This window comes from Gossypium hirsutum, chromosome A01, assembly GCF_007990345.1.
Source record: "Gossypium hirsutum isolate 1008001.06 chromosome A01, Gossypium_hirsutum_v2.1, whole genome shotgun sequence".
Lineage (NCBI taxonomy): Eukaryota > Viridiplantae > Streptophyta > Magnoliopsida > Malvales > Malvaceae > Gossypium > Gossypium hirsutum.
In genome coordinates, this window is record NC_053424.1 from 7,838,890 (window position 1) to 7,859,812 (window position 20,923).

Here is a 20,923-nt window from a genome sequence, read left to right on the forward strand (position 1 = left end):
TCAGCAATATTTTCCACTAATCTTTCGCCCACGCTTCTACGAGTCCCACAAGACCACGCATGGACGGTCGAGGCTTAATCTTAATTCTCAAGTCTTCACGTTTCTAAATCTTAGCCGTTTTTGGCAACCTTATCGCACGGTGCAAAAAACCACTGTAGCGTCAACATATGAGTCAACTCTACACTGTCGTACCCGTGAAGCTTTGACCCTGATCTTCTACAACCAAGTACACTGAAACTTCCCACAGTCGTTACAACTCCTGCCACGTAAGAAAAAGGAGACATTTAATAAACCAATCAATGGCAAAATTGGTAATTCAAAGGAAAAGGAAGCTGATTATATATTTCTTCACGACTAGGCGCGAAGCCGTAGAGCCAGACAGAACGATCTCTTTAGTAGAGAAGGATACTTTTTTTTTTTGGTATGTCATCTACAAAGCCGCTGCCACCATCGCCGCCGCCGTCTACTCATCGAGCCTATTATAACACGCGCAATATCAAGTCCTTCCTTAAATTATTTTGTATTGATTGTTTAAAATAAAAGAATAGAAATTGAGCGTCTTTTGCGGTTTTTCTTTGATGACTTTTCTTGCTCTTTCTCTCACTTTCTCTCCTCACTTTCTCACTGTCCAAACAGGAAACGATTGCTTTCTTCTACTGCGAGTTCCGGTTTCTCCATGGACCCTGAAGTAATCGAGATCCCTCCTCCGGTTCCTTACTCTTTTAAGTCTAATAAGAAAAAGCAGGTCAAACACAAGATTAACTTAGTTATTTTCTTTTAAAAAAGCAATTCTTTTCGCCTTTCTTTAACTTATTCTAGAAAAAAAAATTTCTTAGAATTATGAAATTTGATTAAATATACTGATCGTTTAGTTGTTGCTTTTGTTATTGGAATTTTGATTGATCGGTTTATCGTGGAATTGTGTTGGTCCTTTTTTTGATCATTTAGTATTGATTTTTTAGGGTTTAAAGGAGGAAAATTTTTGAAAATTTTGCAGAGAAAACTTATGATTTCACTTATCACTGTGTGTTGTGACTGGGAAGTTGGGACTACGTTCTTCCAATCATGTTAGTTTGAAGTTACCAAATTTTTTCCATCTTACTTTTCATTTTTTTTGGGGGGTTCCTAACTTTGGTCTTTGTACTAATAATAGAAGGGAGTTGTGGCCAATGTTGTGACTGTTAGATGTCCTCCCTTATTTGTTAGGGAACCATTGCTTGCAGGGCCACGGAACGAACAGTTTGAAACTATGGGTCCTTCCTTTGACACTGTCTCGGGGATTTATAAGAAGCTAACCTTGCTCATGTAATAGGCATGCTTGGTAATGTAGGTGATGATTACTGAGCATGTTTTCTTGGTTGAACTCTTATTTATCCTTGCACCCTAACCCTTTTTGGGTACTTTTTTTCGGTCCCTTTGGTAGATAAGTTACTAATAGTTTCAAATGCTGCGCTTTGAAGATTCAACTTCCTTTTGGTGTGACTGTGGGTTTCAACTGTGTGTTGGTGGTGTATAAAAATGGCTTCGTTTTAGTAGAAGATCATGCTTTGCTTTTTAGTTGAGGTTTCAAATAGTTTATATGTGCTTTTAAAATATTTCTTAGGTATATTTTCTTTTATCAACTGGATGAAACTTATTGATATATGTATATATATCGTTAGAATAGATGTTTGAAACCAATATAATTTGCCTCAAGCACATTTGTCAATGCTCACATGTGGTTTGGTTTGTTATCAGGCATTTTTTTAGGACCTCTTTAGTTATTAGTTTGAGCTAACTGATCTCAGTTTGAGCTAAATGTTTGAAATCAATATCCTCATGCTGATAAAATTTTGCAGATAGTATTAAGCATTTAAATAGGGGTTAAATTCTGTAATTGCTTGTGTCTAAGACTGACAATGTTCAATATTTGCTAAAATTTGGAAAAGGCTAATGACCTTAACATTGGTCATGATCTTTGTTATTTGAATTGGGAAAGAAAGAACAGCAGACAATCAGTTTTCCACAGAGTATGTCCATAGATCGGATAGAATGTTGGCAAAGCATCTTGCAGTAACTCTGTTACTGAAATTAAGGTTGACTTGATGTATTTTCAGTTTTTTTGAAAAAACAAACTCCAGATCTAGCTATCTGCTCCAAGAAACATCTTGTATATGATATAAGCTTACTTTCTAGAAATAGAGACAATTGCAGGTTTATCAAAGCCTTACTTTTTCTATTGCGTTATGTGTTTTTAACTTGTGTCTTGCACAATCTTGTTGTTCTTTAGAAAAATCTTCCTCATGTTTTACTTGAAAATTTTCTGTTTCATATCTTGGTAGGTTGTTATTCATGAAGTAATTGATGTAGATAATGATGGAGATTCAAGTGATATAGTGATCCTCGATGAGAGGGTTGATGTAAGGAACAAAGGGAAGGCAGTGAAAGGTAGCTCTGGTATCTATAATGCTATTCAAGCTGAGGTATGTGAGAGATTGGAGCGTTCTTGCTGTAGTTACTGTTTACTGTGCCTAACATCAAAATTAATGTATATTGGATCTCTGATTTTGTTTACTGTTTTCCCATTTCTCCTCAGGACTTTGTGGCCAAATCTCCTGCTTCATTAAACAAGATTGAGCCTTCTAAACATTCTACCCAAGGATCACATAATATATATAACCTTGATTGTGATTTGACCTATGATGATGATTTCTTTGATAACTATTACGGGAATGACTTCATGGATGTTGATGAGTATGCCATGTTGCAAGCACATTTTGATAATGTTGATATTCCTGCTGGAGTAGAAGCATCCATCCCTTGGTTTGCTGACTTTTCTGAGAGGAAAAAGGATACTTCTCATGTAAACAGTCAATCAAGTGTTAATACTTCTCACTCAAAGACTCAATTGAGCGCTAATGGGAATGACCAGTCACTTTCATCATGGTTGTCAGAGCCTGCTCATATGAAGAAGGCAGCTTTAGTTAGTAGTTCGAGTTTCCATAACCCAGCAGATCCTGTGAGTCATTCTCCTGGAGAAGTAATTGTTCCTTCTACTTTGTTATTTCCACAAGGTTCTCAAAGTAAGAAGTCAGCTACTTCACAACTTAAATTGAGCAGTCAAAGTCTTCCATTTTGGAATTCATTCCAGCCTTACCAGGTTGGTGGTTCAAATAATGGTAGTAATGGGAGTCACTCTGATTCAATGATGCTGCCTCATGCAGTAAATCCAACTTATTTGGGTCACTTTAGTTCTGCTGCAAATAAGCAAATTGGTGCTGGTAGTTTGAATTCAAATTTTCCTACACCTATAGATCTAAATCACACCGTGGTTGCAGAACCGTCCATGCCTTGGTGGCCACCCCCGATGAAACCAAAATATAATTTCAATAAGCACAATAACTATACAAGTTTTCCTGATCCAGTTGATGGTGTTTACATTACTCCTCAAGAAGTGGCAGATATCAGAAACCAGAAAAATGTAAACGAAGAAGAGATCCTCAGTAAGTTCCAACTTTTTAAACAGTTTGATACTGTTGAAGATTTTTCAGACCATCACTATGCCTCTGGTGGTGCTTCAATGAAGCAGGTGAGCAGCCTTTCAAGTTGTATTTAGGTCTTCCCCTTTTATAGTTATGTTAATTTTTCAATCAGTGAACTTGTTTCTGTTATTCTCTTGGCGGCAGCCACCGAAGAATTGGGCAAAGAAGATTCAGGAGGAGTGGAGAATTCTTGAGAAGGATTTACCAGGTGATTTTTAAGTGTTGAATTATTCTCCCAGAGAGTGTCCATTTGATAACTTGTTCTTTCTTGTTTTCATCCCTTCTAAACAAATGTGTCATTTAGTGAATGCTGCAAACCTGTATTGTGATTCAAAATGATCAAGATTTTCATGAAATATTAACAGCTGAGATCGTTTACTTTTCTTGCAACAATTTCCCTTTGTACTGATGGAATGTATAAGTAACATTGTTTCTTACTCAATCCCGTTTCAACTTTTTCAACAGACACTATTTTTGTTAGGGTTTATGAATCAAGAATGGATCTCTTGAGGGCTGTAATTATAGGAGCAGAGGGCACTCCCTACCATGATGGTCTCTTCTTCTTTGATGTTTTCTTCCCTGCTAGCTATCCTAAAGGACCCCCTGTATGTAATTGTGGTTTATGAATTTGATTGTATCTTCTATGATCATTTTTTCTGGTATATGTGTTTGGACTGATTAATAAGAATTGTTTTTCAGCAAGTTTATTACCACTCTGGTGGACTGCGCCTTAATCCAAATTTGTACAGTTGTGGGAAAGTATGCCTTAGTCTTCTAAACACATGGTCTGGTAATAAGAATGAGAAGTGGATACCTGGTATGTCTACCATGCTCCAAGTTCTGGTATCTATTCAGGCTCTAATCTTGAACCAGGATCCGTACTTTAATGAGCCTGGTTGGGCTCATCATAGAGGCACGCCACAAGGTGAATTACTGTCTCGACAATACAACGAGGATACATTCATATTGTCACTGAAGACAATGATCTACTCAATGAGGAGGCCACCAAAGGTAAGTTGAAAGAACTATTTTCTTGATATTTTCGGTGGTGTATATAAGCTGGAACCCGGAACTAATAGTTTGGATTAAGATATTCCTATTATGATAATATAGGGCAATTGCTTCTCTTTGGCTTAAATTCTAATAGAGCAATGTTTGGCTGCAGCATTTTGAGGATTTTGTAGTGGGCCATTTCTACCGTCGTGCTCAAGATATACTTGTGGCATGTAAAGCATACATGGATGGTGCTCAGGTAGGTTGCCTGGTAAAAGGCGGGGTTCAAGATGTTGATGAAGGTGACAAGAGCTGCTCACAGAAGTTTAAGAACTCTGTCTCCGGATGTGTAAATATGCTGGTGAAGGAATTTACGGTACTTGGAGTAAAGGATTGTGAGAAATTCCTCATTGTCCCTAAATGTCAAAACAATCGAGTTGATAGTATTCCCAAGGTTCCAGTATCGTGAACTACTTTTAAAATAAAAATTTTGAAACTTGGTTTCATTTATAAATATGAATAGTAGTTTTAACTTGAGTCCTCAGCTAGTAACTTAGAATTGATTTGAGAAGTGTCCTATACTTTCCTTCATAGGATGCTCACATACAGTCTCTGACGTACATTGATCCCTTTTATGGATAGTGGTTATCGGTTCTTACCCGAATCTGAATTATCAATCTCCAACTATTTCTTCTACCTTAGCTACTTTGGTTAAATGGTATTTGCAGTTGCTACCGATGATTCTCATGATTTTCAGCATCTACGAGCTAGTATGTCCATTAATCTGGTCAAAGAAAACCAAAGTTCAATGGATGACCAATTTATTATTTTACATATATAAAATTTAACCCATGTATGAGAAATTCTCATCCTTCCAATATTTCATCTTAATATTTTATATATTGTACAATTTATGTCAACATTCAAGAGGTTGCGTTCTCACTAATTCCACCAATGCCTCCTTGGCATATATGTATATCAGTTTCCAGCAGAAAGGAGAATAGTGTTATTCAGCAAACTGACAATGCAGGCCTGTTAAAGAAAAGCATCTAAGGTGAAAATCCATCCCACTTGGGGAAGTTTCAACGACTTTCTGGACCTTCGATGCAGTCTTTGTCTATTCTGTAATAAAAAAATATTTCGATTTTGGATGCTTGAACCATATAACATGTAGACTTGAAAATGACAAATTCAACAAAAAATCATTTAGACATCAAAAACTGTTTGTTCCTTCTTTGAAATTACGAAGGCAATGAAACCTTCAATCTTTCTATGGCTATGTACATTCAAAATTTCCTTTCTGTTCATTAGTTTGTCAGTGAAACCTGTCTCATCTGTTATAGACTCTTACTCTGATCATTGTTTAACGACTGTCCCTGAACCAGTCCCCAACTCTGAACCTCTTGATTACGAATTCGGTCCATTTGGTCCATCCCAATCTGGTTTTTACTATTTTGGAAATTTGAGAGTTGTAAGTACAAATATAACGAGGTATACAAATTCATTTTCGTTTTACACCACTGAGGTGAGCCAAACCGATAAAGATGGTGTGTTTATGATCGAAGGAAGCTTCGAGCTCCAAAATCCTTTTGTTTTACACAGCTTCTTATACGAAGATGGACCATCAAAAGGTTCAGTTCTCACACCTCACACGCCGCCTGTGGTGGCTGATTTTACAAGTCCGTTCATTTTGAAGGTGCACGGCTTCTGGTCCAAATCTTCGGGGGAACTTTGTATGGTTGGAACAGGTTCTTCATACTTCAAAGATGGTAATCTGCTTACACCTGCAGCCGTTCTTAAGCTTCATAATATAAAGAATTCAAGTAATATTACTACTTTGATTACTGGCACTTTGAAGAGTTTGAGTCCTATCAATGATAACAATTACTTTGAGCCCATCTCCTTAATGACGGTTCGACAAATGAATTACAGCTTCACCTTTGCGTCTGGAGATTCTGGTGACGAATTTTCCAGTGAAAGTGATCTCGAAGAGAATTTATCTATGTACAATATACTGCGAGGAAGATCCTTTTGTTCAAAGTTCTCAAACCTTGCAATTAAATATGTATTTAATTTGGAGTATACAGGCTGTAGATCCAACAAGAAGTGCCTCCCTGTTGGTGGGGTGGTTCAAAATTTGCCTGGTTCTATATCTTTTGGTATCATTAATTGTACTGATGTTGGAAAGAGAGTTCGGGTTTTCCTAAAGTTTGATGATCATACCAAGCTTTCAAGGCTCGACCAGCGTTTCAATCCCGACACAACATTGATTGGAGAAGGAATGTGGGATGACAAGAAGAATCAGTTGCATGTTCTGCTTTGTCGGTTTCTCGGCAGAGCAAACTCTTGGTCTAATGCTTATGTTGGAGATTGCACAACAAGGTTGAGCTTGACGTACCCTGCAATCTTGTCAATTAAAGAGACCAGTACCATAATGGGGCAAATTTGGAGTAACAAAACTGTGCATGATTCAGGGTACTTTGAAAAAATCGTGTTTCGAAGTACTGAGTTTCTCATTGAGGGTCTTTATAGTTTGAAGTATGAATACACTGAACTTGACAGGGTAAGAAATGAATGCCCGGAAAGGAAGCTTGACAGAAACAGGAGACAAAGATACCCTAGACCCTATTCTTCCGAGATGAAGTTCGACATGTCTGTTAGAAGTTCCGAAGGAAGGACTGCTAGTGGTTCTGCTGATGCTCTCACTGTCAATAATCAGTTTTGCAAGCAGGCCGGCATAGCACTTACGGTTATCCGTAATGATGACTTTGAGAGGCCTACAAGGTGGGAACCTCAAGGCCGAGCCAATATTAGCTATAAGATAGATATCAAATGGCACACTTCTCAGAAGTTAGCTACTAAAAATTATGTATCTGTTGTACCTGATGAGAAAATGGAGATTACTGCTGAAGGGGTTTATGATGCTGACACCGGAGGCTTGTGTATGGTTGGTTGCAGAAAGTTTGCATTGACTGATCGAGCACTTGGAAATACTTCAAATACTTCTATAGACTGTGAGATTCTTCTGAACTTTCAATTTGCTCCTGTAAAAGGGTTTGAGAATGGAGGGTATATAAGGGGAAGAATCGAAAGCACACGGGACAAATCTGATGATCTTTACTTTGATCCTCTAGATGTGTCTTCAGTTGCTTACAGCAGGGAACAAGCTAGGCATACTATTTGGGCAATGGATCTTGAGATTGTGATGGTTGTAATATCTCAAACACTTATATGTCTATTTCTGAGATCTCAGGTCTATCATGCGAGAAGGCATCCTAAAACACTCCCTTTTACTTCACTGGTTATGTCTATCCTTACCATGGGCCAACTGATTCCTCTGGTGCTTAACTATGAAGCCTTATTCTATCGGAAACGTGATCAGGATACCATGTTGTTTCAAACCGGTGGATGGCTCGAAGTGAATGAGGTAATCATAAGGATAACTTCAATGGTAGCATTCTTGTTGCAATTCCGTATTCTCCAACAAGCATTTTCGAGTAGATCAAATGATGGAAACGGAAAAGGCCTATGGTTTGCTGAGAAAATGACCTTGCTTGTCACACTATCACTGTATGTTTCTGGTGCATTAATTGTCCTGCTTGTCTATAGGGGGAACTATAAACGCGAGATCGTTTTGCTTCCCACTCGTCCGGTCGACTACTGGCAGCGTTCAACTTTGGATGACCTGAAATCCTATGCAGGTTTAATCTCAGATGGTTTCCTTCTTCCCCAGATACTGTTCAATACGTTCTCAAACTCTAGAGAATATGCACTTAGCCCCTTGTTCTATATCGGTACGAGTCTGGTTCGGTTGCTGCCACATGCATACGATCTTTATTGTGACCACACCTATGTTGAATACAAGGGAACATTCATTTATGTGAACCCTGCTAAGGAATTTTTCTCTACTGCTTGGGATGTGATTATACCTATTGGTGTTTCGCTATTTGCTGCAACCATTTACTTGCAACAGCAATTTGGTGGTTGCTGCATTGTTCCAAAGAGATTTAGATGGCGGGAAAACTATGAAAAAATCCCAGTGGTGGGTCAATCATAAGTCCCTTACAAGTTTAGTGCTTCATTTGGTGTGTATTTCCCAGTTAATGTCTATCTCCTATATATATATATACCTAAACCTCTTTGTGGTTCTATATATCTATTTATAAAAGCACCAACCCTAAAATTACAAATAGTGAACAGCATATTTACTCATGATCTTTTTTTTTTTTTTACAATTAAGTATTCAAACTGTAAATATGCTATTGATAATTTTAAAATATCCAAATATTAATTAATTCTATTTTTATTAAATTAAAATATCAATTAATTTTATTCATTGTATTATTTCATTAAAATTCTTATTAATGTAAAATTCTTATTATTTAATATTTTATTCTTCTATTTAATATTTTTTTTATTTGTACTTTCCCTTTTAAACGTATATACCAAGTTCCCAATTAAAATGAGATGTGTCGGGAGTAGGAAGAATAATAGCACAAGAAAAAAAGAGAAAAAATAATAATATTTTCAATGGTAATCTCGACAAATTAGAGGAGATTTGACAAGCTCTTTATATTTTAATTTAATTAGATTTCCTTTTAATTCGGCACAAGACCTTTTTTTTACTTCAAGATTTTAGGACTTAATAATTTTTAAAATTTATATCAAAATAATTTTTAAAAATTAAATATTCAAATTGTAAATCATTTTACTTTTATTAATTTAATTGGTGGTATTGTTTGTTTAAATCTTTTCTTAATGTGAAATTTTTCTATTTAATATTTTTAATTATATTTTTTTGTCAATTTGAATTTTTTTTGAGTTATCAATCTTTTAAAATAGTCGAATTTGACCATTAGTCTTTCAAAAATAGTCAAATTGCTATTTTTTAAACATGATAGCCCGCATGACAATTCATATGTACTTCATCCTAATTTTTTAAATTTTTTAAATTTTTTTTAATTTTGAGTCATTTTATTTATTTATTTATTTATTTGAAGATATTTATAATTGTTAAATTATTGTTGACATGACATACAAGACACATAGTATCATGTCAACATTAAACACACGTGAGCTGCTGCACAGGTGTCACGCCAACATCATTAAAAAAATGAATAAGGAAGAAATTAACAAAAGACATAAATGTTGAGGGCTAAATTTATCATTATGCCTTAAAAAAATTAGTGGCGCGTAATTCTTTTTATATTCTTAATTTGTTTTTAGTTTTTGTCAACTTAATACACCAACACTGGACAATAATGATTCATAGGTATCTTCAATTAATATGGACACAAATTCCTTGAGCTCATATACCTTTGGAGATGAAAATAGATAGTGATGGTGAAACTCAAGAAAGAATTCAAGAGGATAAGCTTCTATATATAAGTAAAAACAAAGAAAATGAAAACTCTAAAAGAGATTGAGTATGAACTTTGGCCAAGAGTGATTGTTAGAAACTTGAGAAAAAAGAAAAGAAAAGAACAAACAAAGGAGAGAGGTACAATCATCGATTAAAAAAAGTGTGAAATACGAAGATGAGTCTCTTACTAATTGATGGTTGTAAAACTAATTAAAAATTCGACTAAGGCAAGCGCGTCTATCGAACAGTAGTATAGTTATGGTGAGACCGAAAATATCGTATCCACGAGGACTAAAAGTACTAGTAATTACTATCTTTTTATTATCTAGCCTAACAATTAAGAGAATTTTTAATCTAAAATTAATTATCTAATTAGCTAAGATTGCGACAGAGATTAAAGTTGGAAAATACTTTTGGAAAACCGATGGAGAAGACAATACCCAAGGAAGAATTCACCTAATCTTCACTTATTACCTCTAAATTAGATGATTTATTCACTTGACTTAATCCGTAGGAATCCCTGATTTTTGTTAATATCTCTCTCGAGACTAAAAACAACTGACTCTAGGTTGATTAATCGAAATTCTTTCTAATTAAAACTCCTATTGTCGCATTAACTTGATCTATGGATTCCCTTATTAGATTTGACTCTAATCCGGCAGATTTATGTCGTCCTATTTCTAGGATTGCATGCAACTCAGCTTAATTATGGGCGATCTACTCTTAAACAAGGAATTTTCCTCCTCTGAATAAGCACATCAAAAACCTGAATTAATATCCTGGAATATTAAAGCAAGGGTTAATTCACAATTAAAAATAAGAACAAATATTTATCACATAATTCAAATAGTAATAAGATTCGTCTTAGGTTTTATTTCCCTTAGGTATTTAGGGAATTTAGTTCATAACAATAGAGGGAAACATCTCAAAATTAGGAAAACAACAAAACATAAAGAAACCCAAAAACTTCGGTAGAAATTGAATGGAGATCTTCAGTCTTGAAAGAGATCCTGCTTCTGGGATATTCTGATGGCTGACCTTGAGTGCTTTCCGCGTTCTACTCTCCCTGTCTCCCTTCAATCCTCTTCTAGGGTGTTTATATAGACTTTGGAATGCCCAAATTAGTCCAAAATTAGCCTTTTTCCGAGTAGAATTAGACTTAGGCTCGATAAGGACACAGCCGTGTGCCATGCGCCGTATGAAGGTGCTCAGGCAGTGTGCAATTCTGACTTGATTTAATGTCGACAGGCCATGACACACAAGCATGTGGTCTACCCGTGTGTCACACATGGGCGTGTGGATCACTCGCGTGGAAGTGCCTAGGCCGTGTGCCACGCTGAATTAGGCCCATTTTGCCCGATTTTGGCTCATTTCTTGCTTTTTTCGCCTTCCTATACTCATCTAAGTGTAAAACATGAATTTAAATGATTACGAGCATCTAATTCAATAAAACCAAAGAAAAATCATCTATAAATATGCCAAGCATGGGGTAAAAATTTGTATATACTCTAGTTTATCACTAATTCTAATATTCAAATCACATGAGAATTTTGTGCAAAAACGCAAAAGAGACATAAAGGATATACAAACTTATTCTTTAGTGAATTGTGATGATAAGTTAATCACTAATAAACTTAACCTTAAAATCAGAATTTAAGATTTAATTTATTTACATAATTTTTTTCAAAAATAATCTTTTGATGTTGGATTGTCTAATCATGAGATTCACCAATTTTGGCCCGGGCCCAAACTAATAAAAACTAAAAGCACAAAAATAAATAAAGTCCAAGTTCTTAACAGTCCATACAAAGCCCAAATTTTACAACTTAACCTAAAACTAAAACAAGCCCAAACTTATGGGGCCCAAAAGGCCCAAGAACCTAAACCTAAACAGAAACCCTAGGGTGTAATACCCCTACCCGTATTCATTGCCGAAATAGGGTACGAGGCATTACCGAAGTTTACGAATTAATTTTTTTTATATTCAATATAGCCCCTTTATAAATATCTAACCTTTCTTGCAATATTAAATCGAGACCAATCCACATCAACCAAATCAATTCAACATATTTTCAAGATAAATTCATGCATATTTATAAGATAACGTCATCACATATCTAAAACCAGGTTTGTTAACCATACTAATGGCTAACTTTACATTCATTTCACGTTAACATTTACTTTGTTAGCTTATACATGCCATTGATTTCCACAATAAAGTTTCTTTATATACCGAAATCCTGAGGTTGACAGTGTGATGTGTCTCCGACCAAATCCGACCTCCGAACTCTTAACACTACAAAACAGGGAAAAAGGAAACGGGGTAAGCACTTCGTGCTTAGTAAGCTCATGTAACAAGAATTATACTTACCTAATATTTTCAATACAATACAATAAACATCCATATATCCATTCAATGCATTATTACCCTAATATGCACAAACTCAACATTCAAGTTAGTACAATAATTTTCATGTACCAATAATATATGCTATGATTGATGAGCTCATCAATATCATAATTTCCATTTCCTTGCTATTTTTTTATACTTATCCCGTTGAATTTATCGGAATTTCGATGGATTTTCAGAGGTACACTTTTAGTGTACAATTCCGGGTCCGTCAATTCATATTCATGTGCGCACATATCCATTTCAGAGAGCACACTCCCGCGAACCTCAACCTTGCAGCGGGATTACCAGTCCAGGCTAAATCCCCTGCAATATAAACTCATAGAGTATTGTCGGGATTGCCAGTCCAGGCTAAATCCCTTGCAACGACAATTACTCTAATGAGCTTGGATCTGAATTACCAGTCCAGGCTAAATTCAGACCCTAATTCGGATTACCCGTCCGGGCTAAATCCATTTTACACATATTCTTCGGGAGAGCTATATCAGTATAGGATCACCCGTCCGGGCTAGATCCTTTTTACCGTCAATTCCTTTTCAGAGATCCATCGAATTTTCCTTTTATTCAACCGGGATTTCTTCCCATTTTATCAAATATATCAATGTTTCATTAATTTTCATACAATGAACATTCAAATCATATTCACATCAATAACATACAATCTCAAGCAATTTAAGAATATAATTCAAGTTACACGAACTTACCTTGATACTTGTTTGTAAACAATAAAAATCTACTAATCCCGAACTTTTTCCTTTCCTCGATCTAGCTTCGTATTTGAATCTTCCGGATCTAAATAAATAAATTTAATTATCAATTTAATACATTTCATGTTCATATGCAACATTCTCTATAATTCAACTATTATTTATAGTTCATTCAAAGTTGTCTACTTGAGTCATAGTCACTAAATTATTTATAACTTGAGCTACGGAACTCAAAATTAAGATCCGTTAATTTTACCTGAAACTAGACTCATATATATTTTTACTATAAAATTTTCAGAATTTTTGGTTTATCCAATAAGTACAGTTTATTCTTTAAATTCACCCATGTTCTGCTGTCGACAGTTCTGACCCTTCTTCACTAAAAATTAATTATCTCTTCATACAGAATTCAAATAATGTTCTCGTTTGTTTTTCTTAAAAATAGACTCATTAAGGATTATAGACATATAAATTTAAGCCCATAATTGTTTTTATTAAATTTTTTATGATTTTTCAAAGTCAGAACAGGGGAACCCGAATTCATTCTGACCTTGTCTCACAAAATTCATTATATCTCAAAATTTACAAATTCGTTGCTTACACTATTTCTTCTATGAGAAACTAGACTCAATAAGCTTTAATGCCATATTTTTTTCATCTTCTAATTCGATTTCTAAAATTTATGGTGATTTTTCAAAGTTAGTCTACTGCTGCTGTCCAAACTGTTTTTGTGCAAGCTGTTTATTACCATTTTTCCCCTAAGCTTTTAATAAATGATTATTTCGTCCCTACTCAATTAGCCTCTCAATTGAGCTGATTTTTCTCAATTAACATTTTATTCTATCACCTTAAACTAGTTTACAACCTTTAGGAATCAGAATTTCAGCAATAGACTTTAATTCCAAGCATTTTCACAATTAGGTCCTAAAAATCAATTTCTATTGAAATTACCTAATAAAATCATCTCATAAACAAATTAAAGCTTTAATTTCATTATATTTCATCATAAACTTACAGCACTCAACCATGGTGATTTTCAATTTCATCCATGAAATCAAAAACTAATGAATTTAATAGCAGGACCTAGTTGTAAAAGTCTTAGAAACACAAAAATTACAAGAAAAAGGCAAGGATTAACTCAATTGGTGCAAAAATTATGAAATACCAGCTTAGAGAACCCTCCTATGGCGTTTTTAGCTGCTGAAATTGAAGAGAAATGAAGAGAAATCTAGATATTTCCTATTTAGTCCTAGTTTTATTTAGTTAATTTTGCAATATTCTAATTTTACCCTTAATTTATCAATTTTTCTGCTGATTTCATACTCTTGCCGTCCAGCCCAAATAACTTTTGGGTCTAATTGCCTTTTAAATCCTTTCTCATTAGACTTTTAAGCTATTTAATCATTCTAGCAACTTTTACACCTATTACAATTTAGTCCTTTTCATTTAATTGACTACCCAAACATTAAAATTTCCTAACGAAATTTTAATACCACATTAATAACATTTCATAAATATTTATAAAATTATTTTTGACTCGGTTTTATGAGATAGAGGTCTCGATACCTTGTTTTTACCCAATTTCTTCAATAATTTCTTTTTCTATCTAATCAATAAATCGATAAAATTTTTCTATTAAAATTTTCATATTTTCCTATCATATCAATTTGCATGCAAAAATATTGAAATAAATTTCTCTTTAAATCAAATCTGTGGTTACGAAACTACTGTTCCGATAATTTTGAATTTAGGCCATTACATAGGGTTTCTGAAAGCTTAGGTGCCGCTCCTCCTACCCTCCCATGTGCATTGTCAGCGCCTCCAACGCCCGAGACAGACGCCCCGTCCCATCGCCTTCACTGTCACCTGCAAACAAGCAAAGAAGAGGACAAAAAAGGGAGCAAATAACAATAACAAAAGGAAAAAGAGAACATAAGCAGGAACAAAGCAGTAAAAGCAGTAATAAGAAATAGAATATTGTATATGTTAGGCTACAAAGCCACAGGAAGAAAACGATGGAAAAGGGGGGGAACCGATTGTATTTTAGGGGGAAACCGAATGTAAATAAAGGGGTTTTTTTTGGAAAAAAAAGATTGTATTAGAGGTTTTTTTTTTCCAGAAATCAATGAAAACAAAAGGTTGATTTTGTTTTTTTCTTCTCTTTTTTATTTTCAATCTCTTTTTGTTTTCATTTCAAATCTATTTTAAATAAAAGGAATAAAGAAGAAAAGGGAGGAGGGCTTACCCTTTTTTGAGACCACCGAGGAAAAAGGAAGAGAAAAGCGACTTTTGAGCTCTCCGCCACCGCGTACGACGGCGCCGTCGCCAGTGGTCGACGGTCGGCACGACGGCCATTGACCGAAGCTAGGTCGGATCCTAAAGGGGCTGAGAGGGAAAGAGTTTTTTTTTAGAGAATTTTTGGCAAATTCTGTTTTGTGAAGAAGAAAAATGAAATTTTTAACAAAAAAATTTGGTTTATATAGTGCCCTAATACAACGTCGTTTTGGGGGAAGCCTCAAACGCCCAAAACGGCGCTGTTTCAGTCTATTGCCTGTCCGACCTGACCTTTAACCCTGGGATCCGCGTGTTTCTGCAAAAGGGGATATTTGCCCTTTTGGTCCTTCCATCTCTTAATTATTCCACAATTCAATTTTCTTTATTTTTTAATTTGGCCCGATGATTTCATTTCTATTTCATTTTAATCCTGCATGTTTTATTATAATCTAGCCTCTAAATTTCATTTCAAATTTCGATTTAACCCTTTATTCATTCAATTTCAACCTTTATAGATTGTTATGTTTTGTTTTATTTGTTTATTTATATATCCATGCATTTATTTATTTATTTATATGTTTATGCTGTATTTTAAATTTGTATTATTATTTATTCTGTCATTGGCATGTTTCACTATTGTAATTATTATTATTATTATTATTTATTTATTTATCTATTTATCTAGTTGTTATTAGAGGTGATCATGGGCCAGGCCGAGCTCAAATAAAATTTTAGGCCCGTATACTAGGCCTGGGCCCGGCCCGGCCCGAAATATGGGCTTAAAAATTTGTCCAAGCTCGGCCCGAAATAAAATTGCTAAGCCCGAGCCCGGCCCGGCCTATATTAATTTTTTTTGCTTATTTTATTAAATAAAAAAATTTAAAAATATAATAAATCAAATATATTTAAAAACATAAAAATAAATATTAAAACAAATAAAAATGATACTAAAATAATTCTTAAAATAATACACAAATTGACAATATAACAAAAATGGTTATATTAAAAATTTAAAATGATTAAAAATAAAATAAAAATATATATTAATATATAATTCGGGCCGGGCGGGGCCGGGCCCGGGCCAAAAAGCTCTTACCCGAGGCCCGACCCATTTTCTAAACGAGCCTCTTTTTTTGCCCAAGCCCATTTTTCGGGCTTATATTTTTACCCAAACCCTCTCATTTTTCGGGCGGGCCTTCGGACCGGGCCGGGTCGTCCAGCCCATGATCAGCTCTAGTTATTATCATTTCTTTATTTTTATACACATTTAAAATTAAATTGCTTACATTTTATTTTTACATTCTTTACATATTTGTTATCTTCATTATTATTGATATTATTATTATTATTGTTTTTTTATTACTATTATCATTATTATATTATTACTATTAGTATTATATTTATATTCATGTTTATTTTATTTTCCTAACATTATTACCGTTTCTCTAATTTTATCTATCTATTTATACTTCTATTATTTTTATATTTCTACGTATTGTATTTCTATTTATGTTATTATTATTATTATTATTATTACTTTTTTTTGAACATATCATGTATTTTAAATTATTATCAATTTTAAATATTTTACATATATAATTTCTTTTAAACTATTATACGTATTATTTATTTTGAAATTTTATATGTATCTTTGTATTTTAAATTATTATATATATACATATTTATTTTTTTAAATATTATTATATATTATTTAGTTGAATCGTTTTATACGATAATTGTGTTAAATTCTCTTTATTATTTATTATAAACCTTTCTACTATTATTATTTTAAAATTTCATATGTTATTTATATTAAACTTTTGTATATATCTTTTATATGTTAATGATTCTAAATTCTTTTATTGATATTTTTTACTTATTTTAAATTTTTTTTATCTTAAAATTTTACTTTGGGTTACATTTATATATAAATTTTCATTTAAACTATTTTTGTACATTGTTTATTTTAAAATTTTCATTTATACATTATTTATTTTAAGCTCTTTTATATGTATTTGAAAGGATTTTTTTTTATTTTACTTTGTGAATTATTTATCTTAATTTATTTAACATATTATTTATTTGAAATTTACTTTATATATTATGTTATTTCAAATTGTTTTATATTTTATTTATGTTAAATCTTTTTCATACGTCATTTATCTTGAACCATTCTTTGGTATTATGAGTTTTAAATCTCAATTATTTCATTTGTTATCAATTTTAAATTTTTATCCTATTTACTTTGAATCATTTTTCGCATGTTATTTTACTTCATTTGTCTTTGATTATTGATGGGTATTAAAAAGTAATATACATTGTGAATATTGCCATTACATGTACTAAAAATTATTTATCTTCATATTGTGACATTCATTAATATTGTATCTAATTTGTGTTTCATTATTCCATGCTCTATTTTACACTTTTGTTTTACTTAGCTCAAATCATGTTGTGTAGTAAACCCCAACATATTTATCCAATTTAGATCGCTTTATTGTATTTCAAACAAAATAAGTGCATGCCTTCAAATGTTGTATTCGCTATTAATAATATATTTCAAATAAGGCAATATTTCGCGTTTTAGGAAATTTGAGGAATCGTGCCCTAACTTATTGGGTTTCGATTTTCTTGTTAAACCTAGAAAGTCAAATATCCTTTTAGATTTCAAAATACACAAGCTTTCGGTAAAGATTAAAGGCAAACTTGCTCTCGACGATTTAAACGTCGCGTCCTAACTTACTGGATGCGACACCTTATTATCTCGGGACGAGTAAGCCTTTGATGCTCATTTCAACGTAGTTAGGCATTTTGAAACGAACATTCATAAAAAGGGATCATATTCGAAATTCTTTTCGAGTTTTTAAATTTCGACATTAAGACATTAATTAATCAGTTAAGTACCAATTTTGGGCGTTACGAGGGTGCTAATCCTTCCTCGTACGTAACCGACTCCCGAACCCATTTTCTCAAAATTCGTAGACCAAAATCGTTGTTTTAAGTAAATCAAAATGTTTTATTAAAATGACCAAATTTCTAGGTAATCCGATCACACCTAAACAAAAAAGGATTGGTGGCGACTCCTAATTTTTGTTTTCATTTTCAAACCAAAGTCGATCCCCATTTTTTCAAAAAATAGTTTCGACACATAAAACAGTGAATGAAGATGAAGGGAACTTAGTACACCAACATTGGACCATAATAATTCGTGGGTTTCTTCAATTAATGTGTGCACATATTCCTTGAGCCAATGAGACCAATGTGGTTGTGAAAAAAATTTTGGAGAATAAAAAATAGATACAATAGCTCTGGAATTAATGAAACAAACAGTGATGGTTAAACTCAAAAAAGAATTGAAGGTCATAATGGTCTCTAATTAAAAATGAAGAAAAGTGAAAATTCTTGAAAAGATTGAAGATGCACTTTGGGATTTGGATATTATTAAGCATGATTGTCCATTACTAAAAGAATGTAGGTGTATAAAATTTCTAAAATGTTGTTGGGTTATATTTTATGCATGGAAAGTAAAAAACTATGAATGAGATATTAGAATTTAAAAGTTCTAATTAAGAATAATGGTGATGATCAATGTGTATACATTCGAGATTGATGAATAAAAAAATTACATAATGAGATATTAGATATTCTAATTATTGCATAATCAAAAATGGAAAGAAAAAAAAAAGATGATGTGGATGTTTAACAATTGACCATAACTTCAATGAATTTATTTGTGCAGAGAAGTTCATGATTTTATTAATAAAGGAGATACCGTTGTTTCTTTATATATTAAACGTTACATCTGATTATGAAGTTGTGGGCTTTGTTTAACAAAATGGAATTATTGTATTTCATGAGATGAAAATTGTAATATTCTTGACATTTTTGAGAAGTGAACTGTGTCAATTCGGTATGACACGTGTCTGAAATTTTAGGGAAGATAGAAATAGAAATATTGGTATTAGTGGAGCGGATAATTAGATATTATAGGAAATCAAAAACACTTTTGAATTTAGGAAATTTAAATTTAGGAGTGGACTAAATTATAATAGTGTAAGAAGTATTGGACTAAAGTGAAAATTTTAAAAGTAAAAAATGATGAAATTAGATGAATGAGAAAAAAGATAAGAACTTGGAGTGTAAATTGATCATGAAGTACATAGTGATGTGACAGTAATAATGATGATTAGATTTAATTTAATTAAAATATAAAAATTAATAGATGAAAAAATTAGTAGTGTAAACTGAGTTCACTGTGGTAACATAATTTATTACATTAGCCGCTGCATCTAAAGAAGTATAATGATTAATAAACTTGCTTTATTATGTATCTTTATAGCTTAAGTCAATTTCACCTATTTTTATCTATTGTGATAACGAGGTTACTCTAGCAAAATCATATAGTTAATTATATAATGAAAAGTCTATACACATTAGATTAAGACATAGTTATGTCTAAAAATTAATTTCTGATGGAGTGATTACTATTAAGTATGTGACATCAAGTGAAAATTTGGTGGATCCTTTGACAAAAAATCTTGCTAGAGATATAGTCAACAAGAGCTCAAAAGGGATGAGACTCAAGCCCATTAATTAGAGTCACCCATGACGGAAACTCGATTCAACGCTTGATATAACGTCAAGTCTTGAGTTCAATGAGATAAAGTATATCATTAGTATGTGACTGTTAGTACTATAAATAAATCCATGCTAAGATTAAAGTACTAGGTACCCGTAATGATAAGGGAATGATCAATAATGTATTCTTAATGGACCTATAACATAAATATGGTAGAGTGTTATAATTATGAGAACACTCTTAATGGGATTTACCTATGTAAATGGAAGTGTGGCGGCTTCTAGAAGCTCAAAGGCTTGGTTCTGACAGCACGTATGAAAAGAGGACACAGACACATGACCATAATAGTGTCCTTGAATACTATGTATTGATTGATGTTGAAATCATTGTGTAAAATGTGTTCGGTTAATCAAATGAAATAGTTGGTTCAAAGTTTAGTCTACCATGTAATTTCGATTAACTTTAACATATTTTCACTAAGTGAAGGTTCAATCGTAAGACACTTTTATTTATACAAATTGATTTCCAATAATATCAAAATCTAAAATATTTTGAAAATGAGGGGAGATTGTTGGAATATTTTCAAATATTTATAGTGTTCCAATAACTATAAATGAATTGATGAAATTAATCAAAAGATAAATCTTTTGGTCATTGGTCAAAAGTTATATCATTTGATTTTTGAAAAAAATTATTCAAACAATATTGTTTGAATAGTTATAATATTAAATGAATAATTATATATTTTTTAGAGACATTATTGTTTAGAAAAGATGCTTATTGAAAGACATCTCTATAAAGATAAATGAAAATTCCTATAAATAGGAATGAGTTTTCATTGTATCCTCGAGGAATTTTTTTGCACACCAAAAATAAGCGGGGGCGAATATAAATAGTGGTTTGATACACGTTTTGGAGCCTTGTCCTATTTTTTCTTTTTTTGTTCGAGTTCCATTCATGTGTTTGGGTGTTTTCTCATCGAAATTTTTGTACTAACACTTGTTTTGTCCAAAAGAAATTGTTTGATTTGGTCAACATCTAATCACTCAATGAGTCTATCGAATGTGAAGGATTAGT

General features: G+C 32.9%; 2 protein-coding genes across 3 annotated transcripts; both read left to right on the forward strand.

Annotated features, from left to right (window-relative positions):
• The first annotated feature begins 284 nt into the window (after positions 1–284).
• On the forward strand, positions 285–5,210 carry LOC107917794 (probable ubiquitin-conjugating enzyme E2 25). Of its 2 annotated transcripts, none has more exons than XM_041075492.1 (8): positions 285–421; positions 637–745; positions 2,322–2,462; positions 2,576–3,568; positions 3,666–3,729; positions 3,987–4,126; positions 4,221–4,532; positions 4,687–5,210. In XM_041075492.1, the coding sequence occupies exons 1-8, from the start codon at positions 300–302 to the stop codon at positions 4,981–4,983; spliced, it is 2,178 nt and encodes a 725-aa protein (XP_040931426.1). In that variant the 5' UTR covers positions 285–299; the 3' UTR covers positions 4,984–5,210. The 2 variants fall into 2 exon arrangements, with proteins under 2 accessions (XP_040931426.1, XP_040931429.1); XM_041075495.1 differs by having other exon boundaries at positions 369–500.
• Positions 5,211–5,361: 151 nt separating this feature from the next.
• LOC107917793 (uncharacterized) lies at positions 5,362–8,711 on the forward strand. The gene has a single exon (XM_016847109.2). The coding sequence runs from the start codon at positions 5,767–5,769 to the stop codon at positions 8,569–8,571; it is 2,805 nt and encodes a 934-aa protein (XP_016702598.1). The 5' UTR covers positions 5,362–5,766; the 3' UTR covers positions 8,572–8,711.
• The last annotated feature ends 12,212 nt before the right edge of the window (positions 8,712–20,923 follow it).

What these genes read in the sequence shown, in the direction of transcription:
- LOC107917794 (XM_041075492.1), top strand. Translation starts at nt 300, where the DNA reads ATGGCAAAATTGGTAATTCAAAGGAAAAGGAAGCTGATTATATATTTC. An exon ending in GCTATCCTAAAGGACCCCCT is followed by an intron (nt 4,127 to 4,220) that starts GTATGTAATTGT and finishes ATTGTTTTTCAG; the next exon opens with CAAGTTTATTACCACTCTGG. An exon ending in CAATGAGGAGGCCACCAAAG is followed by an intron (nt 4,533 to 4,686) that starts GTAAGTTGAAAG and finishes GTTTGGCTGCAG; the next exon opens with CATTTTGAGGATTTTGTAGT.
- LOC107917793 (XM_016847109.2), top strand. Translation starts at nt 5,767, where the DNA reads ATGAAACCTTCAATCTTTCTATGGCTATGTACATTCAAAATTTCCTTT.